General features: G+C 39.7%; 1 protein-coding gene across 4 annotated transcripts in view; it reads left to right on the forward strand.

The window, feature by feature from the left end:
* Positions 1–19,899, forward strand: part of acacb (acetyl-CoA carboxylase beta) — a 58,037-nt gene that overhangs the window by 23,094 nt on the left and 15,044 nt on the right. For 3 of the 4 annotated variants that reach the window (XM_062051247.1, XM_062051248.1, XM_062051250.1), the window contains 30 exons: positions 21–191; positions 1,335–1,496; positions 1,608–1,771; positions 2,128–2,278; positions 2,360–2,463; positions 4,554–4,635; positions 4,712–4,857; positions 4,917–5,067; positions 5,146–5,280; positions 10,717–10,863; positions 10,966–11,154; positions 11,555–11,655; positions 11,747–11,835; positions 11,908–12,032; positions 12,163–12,276; positions 12,364–12,477; positions 12,558–12,647; positions 14,674–14,792; positions 15,171–15,194; positions 15,690–15,830; positions 15,911–16,010; positions 16,078–16,185; positions 16,253–16,309; positions 16,380–16,421; positions 16,516–16,731; positions 16,846–17,001; positions 17,178–17,381; positions 17,464–17,619; positions 17,716–17,838; positions 19,138–19,407. In XM_062051247.1, the coding sequence (XP_061907231.1) occupies positions 21–191; positions 1,335–1,496; positions 1,608–1,771; positions 2,128–2,278; positions 2,360–2,463; positions 4,554–4,635; positions 4,712–4,857; positions 4,917–5,067; positions 5,146–5,280; positions 10,717–10,863; positions 10,966–11,154; positions 11,555–11,655; positions 11,747–11,835; positions 11,908–12,032; positions 12,163–12,276; positions 12,364–12,477; positions 12,558–12,647; positions 14,674–14,792; positions 15,171–15,194; positions 15,690–15,830; positions 15,911–16,010; positions 16,078–16,185; positions 16,253–16,309; positions 16,380–16,421; positions 16,516–16,731; positions 16,846–17,001; positions 17,178–17,381; positions 17,464–17,619; positions 17,716–17,838; positions 19,138–19,407 (3,951 nt within the window). The remainder of the gene's footprint in view (positions 1–20; positions 192–1,334; positions 1,497–1,607; positions 1,772–2,127; positions 2,279–2,359; positions 2,464–4,553; positions 4,636–4,711; positions 4,858–4,916; positions 5,068–5,145; positions 5,281–10,716; positions 10,864–10,965; positions 11,155–11,554; positions 11,656–11,746; positions 11,836–11,907; positions 12,033–12,162; positions 12,277–12,363; positions 12,478–12,557; positions 12,648–14,673; positions 14,793–15,170; positions 15,195–15,689; positions 15,831–15,910; positions 16,011–16,077; positions 16,186–16,252; positions 16,310–16,379; positions 16,422–16,515; positions 16,732–16,845; positions 17,002–17,177; positions 17,382–17,463; positions 17,620–17,715; positions 17,839–19,137; positions 19,408–19,899) is intronic. The other variant, XM_062051249.1, reaches the window with a different exon arrangement.

Raw genomic sequence — 19,899 nt, forward strand, 5'->3', positions numbered from 1 at the left:
ATATTTTGCCCCCGACACAGTATGCCGTACGACTAGCAAAGATGGTGGGCTATGTCAGTGCTGGGACTGTGGAATATCTTTTCTCCGAGGATGGAAGCTTCCATTTTTTGGAGCTGAACCCTCGTCTGCAGGTGGAACACCCTTGTACAGAAATGATCGGAGATGTAAACCTTCCAGCTGCCCAGCTTCAGGTAAAACTCACCCTACTGGCCGAAGAAAAACAGATGAGACACACTATAGGGGAACTTGGTTCTTGAAGAGGGTTCATAAATAGAAATGTATGTACTGTATATTGAAGCAAATTTTACCATAAGAAACAACATTAATAATGGGTTCCGGCCTCGACAAAGTCAATTTTTTAGTAAAAGTTTGTACACTTTGAACATAATATAAAGCGAACAAACATAACAAAAGGGGTTATAGATCAACTTTATGTTGATAAATAAAGCCAAAACAACAACTAGATTAACTGTCCTCCTAATATGCGTCACTGGCCTGTGGTGCACAGAAGCACTCAAAGTTTGAAATCACAAAACTCCTTAACTTTAAGAGCCAGGTCGCTACCATTATTAGGTATAAGAAATTAAATCGACTTTACCTTGTCTATTACTCTTGTTTGCGTGCAGCAAAAGGGAGGGAGACGACAAAGCTGTGGATACCTCCTGAACCACCCATCGCTTGTCCTTTACTTTCTTTGGACTTATATTGAGCTAGTAAAATTAGAAACATGCTGTAAAAAGGCTAAAAAAACATTTAAAAACTACACAAAGTAGCACACTTAGCTAACAGCAGTACTGTGCTCAGCTGACTGAATGAGCACCGGAGATCGATCAGCCCGCCGACAATTGCTGCGCTGCTGGGCACAAAATGGCTGCGCTGCGAGACATAAAATGTGTGTATGAAACGTTCGTACACGGAGACAAGGTTCCTACACCAAAGCATATTTTGATTGGGTTTGTAGTTCGTACAATGAGAGTTTCGTAAATCGAGATTCCACTGTATAAAAGTATTGAGACATTTTCATGTACTGGAAGCAAAATGGAATGGGGTTGTTCTTCCTTTTTAAATATATGGCATATTGCACTCTTGGGAATATTTTTTAGAAATTTGCTCTATTCATTTAGAAGAATAGTCATATTAGTATGAACATTTGAAAGCGTATATAATTGACTAAAATGCCTTTGACAGATGTAGACTACAAATGGTCTAGACCAGCCTCTGATTGATAAATTAATTTAGGTGTATCTTAACGCTTATTAGCTAAATAGTGTATCTTTTACAGGTTGGAGGTAAAAAACAACAATCATTTTTACACATGGTGTTGTCTCCCACAGATTGCCATGGGGATCCCCCTTTACAGGATTAAAGACATCCGTATGCTCTATGGAGATACTCCATGGGGTGACACCATAATTAACTTTGAGACTCCAGAATGCCCGCCAAGTCCAAGAGGCCACGTCATAGCAGCCAGAATCACCAGTGAAAACCCTGACGAGGTAAAACTGCGTCTCATTAGTTGTCATATCATCCTATTTTTATTTTCTGTAGTAATAATAATAATAATAATAATAATAATAATAATAATAACAAGGTGATTTTGCAAACAGGGCTTCAAACCCAGCTCAGGCACCGTGCAGGAGCTGAACTTCCGCAGTAGTAAAAATGTCTGGGGTTACTTCAGTGTCGGAGCAACTGGCGGTCTGCATGAATTTGCTGATTCACAGTTTGGTCACTGTTTTTCCTGGGGCGAGAACCGAGAAGAAGCAATTTCGTAAGTCTCTTTTTGGTTTAGGAATACTTTAGCCCCTCAAACACTGTTGCTTTGACAAAAGGACGCTTTTACTAAGCAGTACGCTTCAGTTTTGCACCCTTGCTTTTATTTGCATTTCATTATTTTATTAAAAATTGTGCAGAACTCCAAAAAAAATACTACTTATTAAAGACTGGTTCTACAAAGAGAATAACTCAAAATATGCCCTTTCTCAAACAAAGCTTGTATTCCTCTTATATGTTTCACATGCCATTAAGAAATAATACACATAGGATCTTCTCAGTTGCTGTCCTTTGCATACTATGTTGTGTTCCTTTTTTAATCTGGACTGACACCAAGGTTGCTATGTGGTTCAGGAACATGGTGGTAGCTATGAAGGAGTTGTCAATCAGAGGTGACTTCAGGACCACAGTTGAATACCTCATTAAGCTGCTAGAAACAGAGAGCTTTCGAAACAATGACATTGACACAGGCTGGCTGGATCACCTCATTTCGGAGAAAGTGCAGGTAAAAAAACACTTTGATATTGATACTGTATCAACACCAAGGAACTCTTCAGCATCAACAGACTATTTTACCTTCATGCAGGCGGAGAGACCAGACACCATGTTGGGGATTGTCTGTGGGGCTTTGCATGTTGCTGATACAAGCTTCAGGAAGAGTATGTCTGATTTTCTGCATTCTCTGGAAAGGTCAGTACAAATCTATCAGTTGTTGTCAAAATAAAGGAAATTATTAATGCAGTAGATGGATGGTAAACAGTGTGCAGCTACAGTATATGTCAGGGGTGGGCAATTAATTTTTACCGGGGGCCGCATGAGCAACCCGAGCACTGCTGGAGGGCCACACTGACAATATTTCAATTAAATTTTGCTCAAATTATTTTTGATATACCGTAAGATAGATAATAATAATAATAATATTTTCATTTAACCTAACTTATCTTTATACAAAAGCAGATGGCTTTTGATGGTTTTATTTTTAACACTTTCTTACACAACACTTCCTGATGTATATTACAATACAAAAATGTCAATTTCTGTCACTTCATCCTGCATCCTCTTTGTTGTAGAACCTTTATTTAACCAGATAAGAAAACGTTGTGAACGTAGCACGCCTGTAAGGTGATTGGCGAAGAAGGAAGAAGCGTTGCTGTTGCGGAAATGAGGAGTGAGGATTGGTTTTCCTTTTGGAAAGAACGATATAAGTTGAGCTGTGTTAGTATAGCATGCTCAATAAAAGTTTAAAAAGTGCATCAGACTTGGTGTGCACTTCTTCTGGACGCTACAATTGATGTCACAAGTTGGATGAAATGCCTGCCAGTTCGCCTTGCCATCAAACCTGGGAGTCTTCATTGAGGGCGGAATTCCCCCCGTGGCAAGCAGCGTGGCTGCACCTGTAAACGCTCTCTCTCTCTCTCTCTTTGCGGCGAGCTCCTCACGTGGCACGTACCTCCCGATGACGTAGCACACAAACAGTGCAGTATGCGCAAAGTTTTACTTCTGACACCAATTGTACAGTCCAGAAGAAGTGCACATCAAGTCTGACGCTGTTTTTAAACTTTTATTGAGCAAGCTATACTAACACAGCTCAACATATCTCGTTCCTTCCACACGCACGTCTCCTCACTCCTCATTTACGCAACTCAAGAAGACAACATCTACTTCAGCAGGTCGTTACACTATATTCTTTAAACACAGCAACGTGTGTACCACAAATAAGCACACGGCTTTACCTTTACTTGGCAGTCTGTCTTGTTGAAAACACGCCATTCGTCATCAACTTTTCTCTTTTTAGTGTCGCTGTGCGCCTTCCCTCACAGGACATATGCACATATAACACTTTTCAAAATAAAAGCAGCACAGTTGTATTGCACGCACGACAAAGATGTTTTTTTAAATTTATTTTGTAATTTGAGATTGCCGCTGCGCGCACGAGCATACGTCCACACGGAAGTAATACAAATAACGCTTTTCAAAACAAAAGCAGCACCGTTGTATTGCACACTCGAAATAGATGCTTTTTAAAATTTATTTTGTAATTTATAATTGGCCTCACGCGGGCCGGACAGGGACGTACAAAGGGCCGGATGCGGCCCGCGGGCCGCACAATGCCCAGGTCTGGTATATGTGGATGTAACAAAAGCATTTGACACAAATAATCATAATGTCTTAATTAACAAATTTGAACGACATGGCATCAGAGGATTGGTCTTAAACTGGGCAAGAAGCTACTTAACCAACAGGAGCAGTATGTCAACAGCGCTAGAGATGGCGTGTGCCATACCCCTTGGATCAACACTGGGACCAAAATGGTTCAATCTTTAAGGGATGTCAGAAAATATTTGTTTTAATGTAACAAGTCTTAATCGATTCAAATCTCATGTAAAAAATATACAACATAAGGTGGCAAAGGAAAAAATATATAATGAACAAAGCAAAATATGTCCTAGACCAAAAATCACTTCATATTCTCTACTGCTTGCTAGTGTTGCCATATCTGAGTTGTTATTATTATTATAGTTATTTATTTCAGACCCAGTGGGATCCATATCAAAACAGGAAGTGAACATATGTGTAAGTAACTGCTATGAAGTGGAAATGGGGTAGGATTAAATAAGCTTTTCTTCGTCCTACTTCTTTTCGGGCATTTTGTAAAGAGAAATGAAAAGTATGTGATGTGTCATGTTGAAACTGCATAAATGTTGGAAATAAACTTCAACCAAACAACTTGCACGCTGGCAGTATAATTATGGTGTATCCAAACTCTTCCTTACCCACAGAGGCCAGGTTCTGCCTGCAGACAGCCTTCTTAATTCTGTCAATGTGGAACTCATCTATGAAGGAGTCAAATTCTGCTTGAAGGTATCTTTTATTCCCATTTTAAGCTAAACTTTGATTATTGTCATATTCCTAAAATCACCTTTACGGTCGCCTGCAGGTTGCTCGACAGTCCCCAACAACATATGTCATTATAATGAACGGCTCCAACATTGAAATCGATGTCCATAGGTTGAGTGATGGTGGACTTCTGCTCTCCTACGATGGAAGCAGTCACACCACCTACATGAAGGAAGAGGTGGATAGGTAAGACTATTTTACTCATTAGAAACAAACACATTTTCTTATGCTACTTTATTCTGCAGCTACCGCATCACTGTTGGCAACAAGACATGTGTGTTTGAGAAAGAAAAGGATCCCACAGTGTTAAGATCTCCCTCTGCTGGTAAACTCCTGCAGTACATTGTCGACGATGGCGCTCACATATGCGCTGGAGAGACCTACGCAGAGATTGAGGTGCATTTGATGAGAGACACATTTTAATATCCACAATCCAGTTTTTTATTTGACCTATTTTTACTGTTGTGGACTCAGGTGATGAAGATGGTGATGACGCTGACTGTGCAGCAGTCAGGGCATGTACATTTTGTGAAAAGGCCCGGTGCGGTTCTTCAGTCAGGCTGTGTGGTGGCACATATGGACCTGGATGACCCAAGCAGCATACATCGGGCAAGTTACTCAGCATGAATGTACATCTTAATTGATTGTGTAGGAATAGAATAGGAATGCAAGATTTTTCTTTATTACTGGAGTTGTCATTTTTCAGATATGCTATTGGAATTAGGGATGTCCCGGTGAACATTTTTGGCCTCCGATTCCGATCCAATTTTAGCCTCAGATCCGATCTTATTTTGTGTGCTGATTTGATGAAAATAGATTAGGACTTTTCTTACACATAGTGCTGGGTATTGTGGCCAATCAGCTACATTTTAGTTTCATCTGACATCACATGGACAAGATCAGACCTTCTGGAGGAAAGTTCTGTGGTCAGATGATACAAAAATTTAGCTGTTTGGCCACAATACCCAGCAATATGTTTGGAGGAGAAAAGGTGAGGCCTTTAATCCCAGGAACACCACACCTACCGTCAAGCAAGGTGGTGGTAGTATTATGCTCTGGGCCTGTTTTGCTGCCAATGGAACTGATGCTTTACAGAGAGTAAATGGGACAATGAAAAAGGAGGATTACCTCCAAATTCTTCAGGACAACCTAAAATCATCGGCCCGGAGGTTGGGTCTTGGGCGCAGTTGGGTGTTCCAACAGGACAATGACCCTAAACACACGTCAAAATTGGTAAAGGAATGGCTAAATCAGGCTAGAATTAAGGTTTTTAGAATGGCCTTCCCAAAGTCCTGACTTAAACATGTGGACAATGAAGAAACAAGTCCATGTCAGAAAACCAACACATTTAGCTGAACTGCACCAATTTTGTCAAGAGGAGTGGTCAAAAATTCAACCAGAAGCTTGCCAGAAGCTTCTGGATGGCTACCAAAAGCGCCTTATTGGAGTGAAACTTGCCAAGGGACATGTAAACAAATATTAACATTGCTGTATGTATACTTTTGACACAGCAGATTTGGTCACATTTTCAGTAGACCCATAATAAATTCATAAAAGAACCAAACTTCATGAATGTTTTTTGTGACCAACAAGTATGATGAGGTGGCGACTTGTCCAGGGTGTACCCCGCCTTTCGCCCGAATGCAGCTGAGATAGGCTCCAGCACCCCCCGCGACCCCAAAAGGGACAAGCGGTAGAAAATGGATGGATGGATGGAAGTATGTGCTCCAATCACTCTATCACAAAAAATAAAGTTGTAGATATTATTGGAAACTCAAGACAGCCATGACATTATGTTCTTCACAAGTGTATGTAAACTTTTGACCATGACTGTATATACATTAGGGCTTTTCAAACAGCGGCCTGGGAATGACATCATACCGGCATCTAAGTTCAGTTAAAAACTTGGGAGACAAACATTTTTCCAGAAAATTCCTAAAAACACTACAGTGCTGCTGTTGTATAGAACAGTGGTTCTTAACCTTGTTGGAGGAACCGAACCCCACCAGTTTCATATGCGCATTCACCAAACCCTTCTTTAGTGAAAAATACAATTATTCTTTTTTTCAAATTCAAGACAAAGTTACATGTTTTTTTTATTGGTGCACAAAATGAACCGTGCATGAACATCACCTTGTTCAAAGAAGAAAACCAACACAGTGCATGAACTCACAACAAATTACACACCTGCAAATCAGATGGAAAAGTAGAGGGAACATTGTTTGGTGGTATCCATAATACGCCAATAGAGAGAAGTTTTTATTTACACGATGAGTCGGGTGTGTCTTGACCTCCGCGGTGGAGGCTCCGCCGAACCCCTGAGGCAGACTCACCGAACCCCTAGGGTTCGATCGAACCCAGGTTAAGAACCACTGGTATAGAGAAACTTCAACCACTGTAAACACGTTGGCAGATACTTGTGTTGACATTTTAACCTTGCTAGCAAACAGAACACTGGGGTCCAAACTTGTGATTTACATAACTGAGAAGTTCTCAAGGCACCCCTTTAAGCCCTCTTCATTTTGGCAGTTCCACATTTTTTTTGTAATGTTATTTATGTAACTTAACATACAGTATTTCTATAGCTTGTTGACTTCAGATGCAGTCAGTAGTCACTTGTTCAACTTCTTTAGTTATACTAGTAGTGTTCCTCTAGGTTCCATTTTAGGTCCTCTCTTTTTCATCATTTGTGCTGTTCAACTAGTGGCTTGTGAGTCCAGTTCAAAAAACTTGTAAGAGACTGACATTTTTGGCAGCAGATTCTTAAAAACAGTAAAGTGCTGTCATATAGGTCAGTGGTACCCAACCACTGGTCCGGGGACCGGTACCGGTCCGTGACGCATTTGCTAACGGGCCGCAGAGAAACATTAAATAATTTGTAAATGACTGCATTTTCTCTGACTTAACTTTAGCCTGTCCCCCTAAACACACCAATAAGCTTGTTTATAGATGTACAATAAAACTCCTCATAGTAAGGTGCCATTTGTTATATTTGTTATACCTTTGTGACATGATACAATGCACATTAATGAACATATCAAATATAAATGTGACAGATTGTAGCCAAAGGCTGATTTCCATCTGCATCTCATTTCAAAGAAACAAGCCCTGGGCTCCCACTAATTCAGCGTTATAGTGAGTTGTATTTTTCATGCACTTATTTTTGCTGTATTTTTTATCTGGCACAAGTGGAAAGCCCTGAAAATAATGACTACAATAAAGCGGTCCCTGGTGCAAAAAAGGTTGGGGACCACTGATATAGATGATCATTGACTAGCTTTTCTGCAGACATTCCTTAAAACCAGCAGAGTGCTCCTGTAAGGCTGACAAAATAAATAGGCCAAAATCAAATGTCCACTACAGAGGATGCTGGTTCTCTGGAATATACTGAAATAAGACTAATATTGACAGAAGAAGTTTGGCCCCCGGTCCATAGCTTTCAGGACATATGTGCCCCAAAACAATTTAGTTTAATATCCCTGAAATAATTATACAAGTGAAAAGGTTTTGTATCAAGTAACTTAAGTAAACACAATAACACATTTTTACAAGGCTTATCTTAGAATAGAATAGAATATATCTTTATTGTCATTGTACGTTGTACAAACCCCGTTTCCATATGAGTTGGGAAATTGTGTTAGATGTAAATATAAACGGAATACAATGATTTGCAAATCATTTTCAACCCATATTCAGTTGAATATGCTACAAAGACAACATATTTGATGTTCAAACTGATAAAACAATTTTTTTTGCAACTAATCATTAACTTTAGAATTTGATGCCAGCAACACTTGACAAAGAAGTTGGGAAAGGTGGCAATAAATACTGATAAAGTTGAGGAATGCTCATCAAACACTTATTTGGAACATCCCACAGGTGAACAGGCAAATTGGGAACAGGTGGGTGCCATGATTGGGTATAAAAGTAGATTCCATGAAATGCTCAGTCATTCACAAACAAGGATGGGGCGAGGGTCACCACTTTGTCAACAAATGCGTGAGCAAATTGTTGAACAGTTTAAGAAAAACCTTTCTCAACCAGCTATTGCAAGGAATTTAGGGATTTCACCAATCCACGGTCCGTAATATCATCAAAGGGTTCAGAGAATCTGGAGAAATCACTGCACGTAAGCAGCTAAGCCCGTGACCTTCGATCCCTCAGGCTGTACTGCATCAACAAGCGACATCCGTGTGTACAGGATATCACCACATGGGCTCAGGAACACTTCAGAAACCCACTGTCAGTAACTACAGTTGGTCGCTACATCTGTAAGTGCAAGTTAAAACTCTCCTATGCAAGGCAAAAACCGTTTATCAACAACACCCAGAAACGCCGTCGGCTTCGCTGGGCCTGAGCTCATCTAAGATGGACTGATACAAAGTGGAAAAGTGTTCTGTGTTCTGTGGTCTGACGAGTCCACATTTCATATTGTTTTTGGAAACTGTGGACGTCGTGTCCTCCGGACCAAAGAGGAAAAGAACCATCCGGATTGTTATAGGCGCAAAGTTGAAAAGCCAGCTTCTGTGATGGTATGGGGGTGTATTAGTGCCCAAGACATGGGTAACTTACACATCTGTGAAGGCGCCATTAATGCTGAAAGGTACATACAGGTTTTGGAGCAACATATGTTGCCATCCAAGCAACGTTACCATAGACGCCCCTGCTTATTTCAGCAAGACAATGCCAAGCCATGTGTTACATCAACGTGGCTTCATAGTAAAAGAGTGCCTGCCTGTAGTCCAGACCTGTCTCCCATTGAAAATGTGTGATGCATTATGAAGCCTAAAATACCACAACTGAGACCCCCGGAGTGTTGAACAACTTAAGCTGTACATCAAGCAAGAATGGGAAATAATTCCACCTGAGAAGCTTGAAAAATTTGTCTCCTCAGTTCCCAAATGTTTACTGAGTGTTGTTAAAAGGAAAGGCCATGTAACACAGTGGTGAACTTGCCCTTTCCCAACTACTTTGGCACGTGTTGCAGCCATGACATTCTAAGGTAATTATTAGTTGCAAAAAAAATGAAGTTTATGAGTTTGAACATCAAATATCTTGTCTTTGTAGTGCATTCAATTGAATATGGGTTGAAAAGGATTTGCAAATCATTGTATTCCGTTTATATTTACATCTAACACAATTTCCCAACTCATATGGAAACGGGGTTTGTACAACGAAATTGCAAGCAAACTAATTTAGTGCAAATTAATAATAACACATAAAAAACATAAGAACATGGTACTCAGATAAATAGATAAAAATACATAAAAATACCAAGCACACAGCTCACATGCACAGTCATTCTTTTTTATGGCTTGTGTTCAGCGACACGATTGCACACTTAGTTATCTTATTACATTTTGAATTTGTTATTGTTGTTGTAACTCAAATGATATATTACATTTGTGTTATTGAATGCTACATACAATTATTTGTAACACAACTTTGTAGTTTACATTGAAGCTTTAGCGGTTACCTCCTTGAGTTGTCGTGCTCTGTGTTTGTGCGTGCGTACGTGCAAAGTGCTTAGCCATTCCTTTTCCTGTAGTCCTCCAGTTGATACTTAGAAGAAACGTAGTTTATTTTCCACTATGGTGGTGAGAATTATTAGTACCTTATAAGCGGCTTCTGTGTTTGAGGCAGCTTGCTCTCAAATTGAAACCAGTGTTCTAGCAAGACACGCACCCTTCTGGAATTCATCAAACTTCTGCATGCGTATATCAAGAAATCCATAAATATAATTGTGTCTCCCTTTTGCGTGCATCTATTTTGAAGGAACCTTTGACATGATTACAATCTTTAGCCAATTAAACACTGGGACAGAGCTGTGGTAATGATGGCAGCTCATCAGTCGATCAGTTAAAAAGGCAAATATTGGCCCCTGTTTGGGACATCTCTAATTGCAAACATTCAATGTTGTGTTGAAAAATTATGTGAAACTTTTGGAAAACAATCAAATTGACTTATATGTTCTTTTATGCAATTTTTGGGCTCCCTACTATTTGCAAAAAAACATCTTAACCCTGTTGTTGTGTTACCCTGTAGGTGGAGCTCAATATGGCCACTCTGCCACCACAACAACCATTGCCAATTGTTGGGGAAAAGCTTCACCAGGTGTTCCACAATGTCCTTGAAAACCTAGTTAAAGTAATGGATGGCTACTGCCTTGAAGAACCCTACTTTAGCACAAAGGTACATCCTTGCAAGTTGGCCAGCCACAGGATTTTGCTTAACATTGATTAGTTTTATTAAAACTCTGTGTGTGTGTGTATGTGTGGATTTTCTTCTATGTAGCTGAAACAGTGGGTAGCAACACTCATGAAGACTCTGAGAGATCCCTCTCTGCCACTGCTCGAGCTGCAGGAGATCATGACGAGTGTAGCGGGCCGTATCCCACCTGGTGTTGAGAAAGATATCCGTAAAGTCATGGCCCAGTATGCCAGCAACATCACCTCTGTCCTGTGCCAGTTCCCAAGCCAAAGGGTGGGAACCTGAACTGTTCTTATAATCAGTGCTCGGCATTAATATGTACAGTCTGTTCAGTCAATCCAACGTTTTTTTTAATTTTCCCTAAAGCTGATGAAGAAAATGTACTAAAATTTACTAAAATTTAATAAGCATCTCATTTGGGCTTAGGGTTACCCTATTTAGCTATGTGATAAGGGTAAAAACACTTCTCAGTAATTACTCTGTACAGTTCTACATTACCGCAATCTACGACCACAATAATACAGTAAAGTGTCTTTAATTGAACAATATTGCAGTCTGTTTTTTCTGACAAATGTATTGGGTTGTACTTACTATTGCTGAGCACTGTAAATTAATAAAAACATTTTCTGACTAAACAATGCTGAACAAAAACACTTTTTTTTGGTAAATCCAGATTGCAAATATTCTCGACAGCCATGCAGCAACTTTGCAGAGGAAGGCTGATCGGGAAGTGTTCTTTATTAACACTCAAAGTGTAGTTCAGCTTGTACAGAGGCAAGCGTCTTCATCATATTAATCATTACTGTACTATTAAAAAATATTACAGTGATATGGATTGTTTTGACTCGTCTCTTACATGTTGCAGGTATCGTAGTGGAATACGTGGTTACATGAAGTTTGTCGTTCTGGATCTATTGAAGCGATACCTGCAAGTAGAGATGCAGTTTCAGCAAGGTGACAATAAAATGTTTAACATAACTTTATATTGTGTATGATTTATATTTTGTCCCCCCGATCCCTAAGCAGCTCATTACGACAAGTGCGTAATCAACCTGAGAGAGCAGTACAAGCCTGACATGAGTCCTGTGTTGGAATACATTTTCTCTCACGCTCAAGTCTTCAAGAAGAATATCCTGGTCACAATGCTTATCGTAAGGTCATCATAAATTAAAGTTAAAGTTAAAATACCAATGATTGTCACACACACACTATGTGTGGCGAAATTATTCTCTGCATTTGACGAACTTTCACCCAAAATTTAATTTCTTTGATTCTATGCAGGATCAGTTATGTGGAAGGGATCCGACCCTTGCAGATGAGCTCATGGCCATTCTCAATGAACTTACTCAACTCAGCAAGATGGAGAACTCAAAGGTCGCCTTAAGGGCCAGACAGGTAAGACTGAATGCATAGTAGTTTAATATTGCGTCTATGTTGGCATATACTACAAAAGCCCTCATTCTGTGTAATACTGGGGTGTAGGTGCTGATTGCCTCTCATTTACCATCATATGAACTGAGACACAATCAGGTGGAGTCCATCTTCCTCTCAGCCATTGACATGTACGGCCATCAGTTTTGCCCTGAAAACCTAAAAGTAAGTGTCATGAATGCAAGTCAGGCAATGTTTACCAGCTTGGATATCACATAATTTATATTATCTTTGATTTCTGCCAGAAACTTATCCTGTCTGAGACCTCCATTTTTGATGTGTTGCCCAATTTCTTCTATCACGCCAATCAAGTTGTCTGCATGGCTGCTCTTGAGGTATGCATTTTTATGCACACTTTATATCTGAAGTATTGAACGACAATTGAAAAAAGGTCCAAGAACCTTTTCAAGACAAGGTCTGGAACAAACTCATGATTAGCATGAATTATGAAGCACTGGAATCAGTGTATATTTTCAAACATAAACAGTCTGAACTAATACAACTAATTCGTGTGAATCTTTGGGCATCTAACGATTTTAGCTGATTCCTGGGGTGACGTTTCGATTCAGAATTGATTCTCGATTCAACACAATTCTCGACTTAACCGATTCTTGCAATGTATTATTTGGTACAATAATTATAATAAAACTTTTTTAAAATAGGTTACAGTTCAGAAAAGCTCCTTCTGGTAGCATGGAGATGGCCTAAAAATGTATTTACAAAAATGTTATTCTTATTAAAAATAAATTAATAAATTATTAAAATATTTAGAAAATTATGAACCAATTTAGAATCGGAATAAATACGAATCGCGATTCAGATGTGAATCTTTTTTTTGTGCCCCCCAACTAATTAACACGTTTAGCATGAGCTTGCTTCCTTTGACTTCTGTTTCCCTTCTCGCCCACTTACTCTAGAACTCGCAAATCTTCTTTGAAAGATTTTGATTGGCTAAGTCAGTCTTTCTCAAATATTTTCTGTTACCGCCCCAGGAAGAAAAAAATATTTCACGGCCCTCCACTCTCCAACGCGACTATAAATAGTATCATTTGTCAATAAAATGGTTGCAGCCACACCTTTGCATAACATTGTATCCTTATTACAGCACGCCAGTCTTTCATCGTCTTCCGCCGGAGTCACAGTGAAGCTTAGCGCTACATAGACTTCGACATATTGTAGTACAGCAACAAAGCATGTTCTCCGAGGTCACATGCACCCCCCTTGGCATCGCACTGTGGCCCCACGGGGGGCCCGCCTTACTATTTGAGAAGGACTGGGTTAAGTTGAGTCATGTTGGAGGAGTACGTCTCATGCAAATGATCAGAAAAGCTGAGCAGATTCAAAGGAGTAAATGTAAGTAAATAGGGCAATATGAAAATTAACATGCATCTGGTCTGCATGGCGAATGTCATCAAATACTGTACATACCTTGTCCATCCATCCAATTTCATATACCGTACATCTTAACATCGGAGGGCATAGTTATCATAAAACTATACATTTCACTAACCATTCAATCAATCAATCAAACATTATTCATATAGCCCTTAATCACAGGTGCCTCAAAGGGCTGCACAAACCACAATGACATCACTGGTCTGAACTGGTCGGAATCGACATTAGGTCTTTTAAGCACAGGATAAATAACTGCTGTTTTGATTGCCAAATGAACAGTATTGGAGCATAGTGATAGGTTCATAATATTTAGCACTGATTGTCCTAATATTGCAATAGCTCCTTGATGACTTTCCCAGGAAGCGGGTCAAGTAGACATGATGTTTGTTTTGTCCGATTAACGAGTTGTGAGAGTTCCTCTAATGTTACCATTGTTACTTCCTACCACCAAAGGTAGCAACGACACCACTTTATCCATAAACCCTGTCTGTACGAAATAACACATTAAAGATACATGAGAACACAGTCAAAAGTGCTAATTGTAAAGACAACAAGATATACTGGGAAACGCTTGCTTCTCAGACGCATGTTAAGATTTTTTACCTCTTCCGGATTCTGCAAAACACTCCCGGAAATTGTCCCTGTCTACTGTTACAAACCTCCTGGATTCTGCTGTTTTTGTGTGCACGTAAAACATTGTAGCTTTTGCATTTTTCATTTTAAAAAGATGATAACATTTTTTGAAGATGGCTCGGTCTCATAGTATTCCCCCTTTGTTTTACCCAATGCATTTACAGACTTTCAGACTCTTGGAAAATAGAACTCTTCAAGTAGAAACAAACTTTTAAAAACGCATATTTCCTCCACACCTGTTTGCTTAGAATTTTGCCACCTTTGTGATTGACTTTGATGAGTACCCCTAACTTATAGGATGTTCTCATTTAGATTTTTTTGTTTTGTTTTCAGGTGTACGTGCGTAGAGCTTACATCGCCTATGAGCTCAACAGCGTACAGCATCACCAGCTGCAGGACGGAACGTGTGCTGTAGATTTTCAGTTTATGCTGCCTTCATCTCATCCCAACAGGTAACATCACTAAAACGGCTAACTGTCCTCTGGTGGTGAAAGATGCATGTAGCCTGAGTGAATATCCAACACACGCTATTTGTGTTGTGAATGAAGTGGTTATTGTAACGGGACCTCCTCTGAGGCAATTGTGGAGTCAAATAATTCCACTTGCTGTCTGATTTTAGAAATCTGTAGGCAGCACTAAGCTATTTTTCGATGACATCATTGTAAATAAAATGTTTCTATTATGATTTTATTCTTAACGTTGTTTTTTTTTTTTATATAATAGTTTTTCCTGCTGAACTGGAATGTGCAGTATAATTCGTAATGCCTAGAGTTAGAGGAGGATGTTAAACCTCCACTGCTAATATTCACCTGTCAATCATCTTATTTCAGAGGGAGCAGCCCTACTCTGAACAGGTAGAGTATAGCTTCTCCTAGCCAGCTACACCTGATGGTGTGGTCTGTTTGTCTCACAGCTAAGCATGACAGTTGTTCTATGTTGCCTTTTTCCTGCTCATTTGAAACCAGAAACTTTTGCTCGAGAGGACTGACCTAGAAAGTCCTCCCTAATTCACCTTTTTAGCTGTGCTTCTCTATATGCAACGCTTCTTTCATCTCGCTCTTTGAGAGGTTCAACCTTCATCTCGTTCGTGTTTGTTATGTTCCTCTTAAGATTCTCAAGCCTGAATTGTTATTGTCACAAAATTGTAATATTAAATCTTTCAATTCTTTGTAACAAATCATAATAATTTCAATAAAATGGAAATACATGGGGAAAAAAATACAACTACTGTTGCCCCAAGTAATTGTAGTGTTCTGTAATTGTCTGTCAAAATGCACACATTTATCTCTACAGTAATTATTCAGTGGCGCTATCTGCTCCTCAGTGCTCATGTTTCATTCTTTTATTAGGGTCCCGGTCCCAGTAAATGCTTCAGGCCTGTTGAAAATGCGGCGGCAGAGCAGTGAACTCTTCCTAGATGGAGGTCTGTCTCCACCTTGTCAACGCATGGGCGCCATGGTAGCATTCCAGTGTTTTGATGACTTCACAAGGTGCCTTTATTGTTTTTAACTTATGAAATGTTAGTTATACGTCAATAGTAAAATAACGAGTTAATATTGTATTATCTTAGGAACTTTGATGAAGTTCTGTGCAGCTTTGCTGAGCCTCTTCTCGAGAACGAGTCATTTTTAGAGTCCTGTTCCAGTTTTTATGAAGATGAGAACTTCAAAGTAAGTGCTTTTGTTTTGATTTTGATATTTGTATGGATATAGAAATTATTCCTCCCCTCTCCAACAGAACACTAGCGAAAATCCAATCCACATCATTAATGTATCAATAAAATCAGCAGACACTGAGGATGATGATGTATTAGTTGCTGCCTTCACTTCCTTCACTCAGTCAAAGGTCAGCTCATGTAGCAACTATGAAAGTGTTTATATGTGTACTGAATAGTGTTTATTTACATTTTTAGAGAACATCTCTTTTTGAGTACGGAATCAGAAGAATCACGTTTTTGGTTGCACAGAAGGTAATTTTGTCCAAACCTCTAAATTTTATTTCAATTTAAATTACTGTCTGAAGCCTCTTTTTTTTAACAGAGGGAGTTTCCCAAGTTCTTCACTTTCAGAGCTCGAGATGGGGTATGTTTTATTTATTTCTTAAATTTAAAGTAGCATGTTGCTGTCTAAGAGGCAGATAAACCACTACTTAAACCTCTCTCTTGATTATGCACAGTTCCAGGAAGATCGTATCTACCGTAATCTGGAGCCAGCTTTAGCCTTCCAGCTCGAACTCAACCGCATGAGGAACTTTGACCTGAATGCTGTTCCTTGTGCTAACCACAAAATGCACCTCTACCTGGGAGCTGCTCGTGTTCAGGAAGGTGCTGAAGTTACAGATTACAGATTCTTCATCCGAGCTATAATCCGCCATTCTGATCTGATAACAAAGGTACAATCGACAGAAAGATCAAACTAATTGTAGAAAGACTTTTCCCAAAGGGGTTATCTGTGACTATAATTTTATGGGGCTTTTGGATGTGAAGTGTTCTTCTTATGCAATCAGGAAGCATCATTTGAATATCTTCAAAATGAGGGCGAACGTCTTCTGCTGGAGGCTATGGATGAGTTGGAGGTGGCCTTCAGTAACACCACTGTGCGCACAGACTGCAACCACATCTTCCTCAACTTTGTCCCAACTGTCATTATGGACCCGTCTAAAGTGAGAATGCTGCTGTGTTATAAGCATTCATAGCAATTGTTACGTGCAGTTTTCAGAATACATAATTTATTTTTGGCCAGAACACACATATCCAGCTTTGTTTTGAAGCATAGTATGTTGGTATTTCAGTGTTTAGAGCATTTTTTTCTGAAACATTCTCTGCTTATGGCTCTCAGATTGAGGAATCTGTCCGCTCCATGGTGATGCGCTATGGAAGCCGTCTTTGGAAGCTGCGGGTCCTACAAGCTGAGCTGAAAATCAACATCCGCCTCACTCCCACAGGGAACGCCATTCCTATTCGTCTTTTTCTGACCAATGAGTCCGGCTATTACTTGGATATCAGTCTGTATAAGGAAGTTACTGACCCAATTTCTGGACAGGTTAGAACCGTACACGCTTGCAGAGTTTTTATCTTTTCCTTTTATTTCCTTCCATTTCAATTGCATGTAAATTTATTTCTAGATCATGTTCCAGTCATATGGAGACAAACAGGGTCCGATGCAAGGGATGTTGATTAACACGCCATATGTTACCAAAGATTTGTTGCAAGCCAAGCGTTTCCAGGCTCAAACTCTGGGCACAACATATGTCTATGACTTCCCAGAGATGTTCCGACAGGTCCTGCTAAGCCCTCAATTACTCTTACTTTTTATTACATTTAATATTTATCAGTGTTCTTAAGGTATCTCTCTTTCACCGATAATCTTTCTATAGGCCCTGTTTAAGCAATGGGGTGCAGAGGACAAATATCCTGAAGATGGTCTGATGTGCACCGAGTTGGTTCTGGACCCACAAGGTCGGCTGGTGCAGTTGAACCGCCTGCCTGGAGAAAATGATGTAAGATATATTTTAGTTTATTTATGTTGAGTCTACAGTGGAACCTCAATTTACGAACTTGATTGATTCTTGAACAGGATGCTTAAATCGAAAAGTTCGTATCGTGAAGAAAATTTCTCCATAAGAAACTATGTAAATAAGAATAATGGGTTCCAGCCTTGACAAAAGTCCATATTTTAGTGAAGGTTTGCACACTTTGAACAGAATATAAAGTTCTGTACAGAACTGTATATCAAACAAACATATTAAGGAGCTGATTGATCAACTTTCTATTTAATTACAAGCCAAAACAACAAGCTGAACAGTCCTGTATGCGCTGCTCTGCCAACACGCGCACACACAGTAGAGTCTTTGGTGCCCTCACAAATGATCAGAAATCCCCCAAATCCTTAACTTTAACAGCCATATTGCTACAATAATAAACATGTAAAATAGTAAAATCCACATACATTAACATTAGCAGAGGAGGAGCTGACAAGAAAGGAGCACAAACAGAGCGAGAATGGGAGGTCGAGGATGAGGGGCCGTCTGCATGTGTGAAAGAGACGCCAATGAATGAGAGGAGCTCTACCTCGCTGTAAAATTAGTCTGCTTTGACATCTTTTTCCAGAAAAGTCTGCTTTCATCACAATTAAAACTTGCTGTGGTATGAAGCTTGCTTCATTGTTTCTTCCATACTCGTGAGCGCCATTATTGTCCTTGCAAATAGTTTTGTTTTTGTTTTTTTACTCCACAGCGATTACCTCTTTCTTTCCAAGCTGGTCTGTTGTCTTATTGCGACTCATATTGAGTTAACTAAATGAACAAAACTTGCCAAAAGGTGAAAAAATACACAAAAGGCTCACACGCTGAAGTGGGTAGTAGTGTATTGGGCAGCAAGTGACGTGGAGGGCTCTGCTTCCCCTAAAATTCTCCAACCTGCTTCTTGAATGTAAGCGGGATAAACAAAATTAATGACTGAATAAAGCATTCGTACACAGACATGGTTTGCACACTCAGGCGTATTTTGGCTTTATCTAAAAGTTTGCAAATCGATGTTTCACTATAGTTGAAGTTTTACGGTTTTATGAAGCCTTCGTAAAGAGAGGTATGGCTCACACACAGAGGCATATTTGGCTCGATCTAAAAGTAAATCGAGGTTCCACTATAGTTGAAATTTTACAGTTTTGGAAAAAACATTAATACTGTTATCTAGTATCACAGTTGGATACATTGTGGTTGTTAGTACATGTACACACTGCAATTGTTAGTGCTTTTTAGTGTGATAATTGTATGATAACCTGTACCTCTCGTCATCAGGTGGGAATAGTTGCTTTTAGGATGAAGATGAAGACTCCGGAGTATCCGGAAGGTCGAGATATCATTGTAATCTGTAACGACATCACCCACATGATTGGGTCGTTTGGACCTCAAGAAGATGAGCTGTTCCTCAGAGCTTCGGAGTTGGCTCGAGCTGAGGGCATCCCTCGCATTTACATCGCTGCCAACAGTGGGGCACGCATTGGCCTCGCCGAGGAGATCAGACACATGTTCCAGGTGGCCTGGATTGACCCCTCTGACCCCTACAAGGTGAGGTTCTGCTGCCATTGTCTTTTGTGGATTCCAGGAGAGCAGGGGTGTTCAATCACACAGGGGTCCAAAATGTAAAGCATACTTATGATCGCGGCCCGGACAGGGTTAATATTGCAACTTCAGTCGGGATGTCATTAGGGGGGGGGAATTTCCGGTAGTCTTTCGCAAAATCCAGAAGACTTGACAAGTCTGAGCGTCCGTTTGAGCAGCAACCGTTTCCCAGCATGCTTTGTTGTTGTTATCATGTGTCTAATATATTATTTTGTATGGACAGGGTTTAATAGATAAAATGGTGTAATTTTTAATCGTGTAGAATTATATTATTGCTACTTTTGCTTGTAATGTGGCACCCTAAGAAAGAATACTTAGTGCAATGCATTCTAATAATACTACTATGGCCACAAGGGGTGCTCAAAAAAATTTATTCACATGCATAATGTGAATCTTATTTATTCCGATTCTAAATTAATTCATATTTTTTAAGAGTAT

The sequence above is a fragment of the Entelurus aequoreus genome, linkage group LG06 (genome assembly GCF_033978785.1).
Source record: "Entelurus aequoreus isolate RoL-2023_Sb linkage group LG06, RoL_Eaeq_v1.1, whole genome shotgun sequence".
Lineage (NCBI taxonomy): Eukaryota > Metazoa > Chordata > Actinopteri > Syngnathiformes > Syngnathidae > Entelurus > Entelurus aequoreus.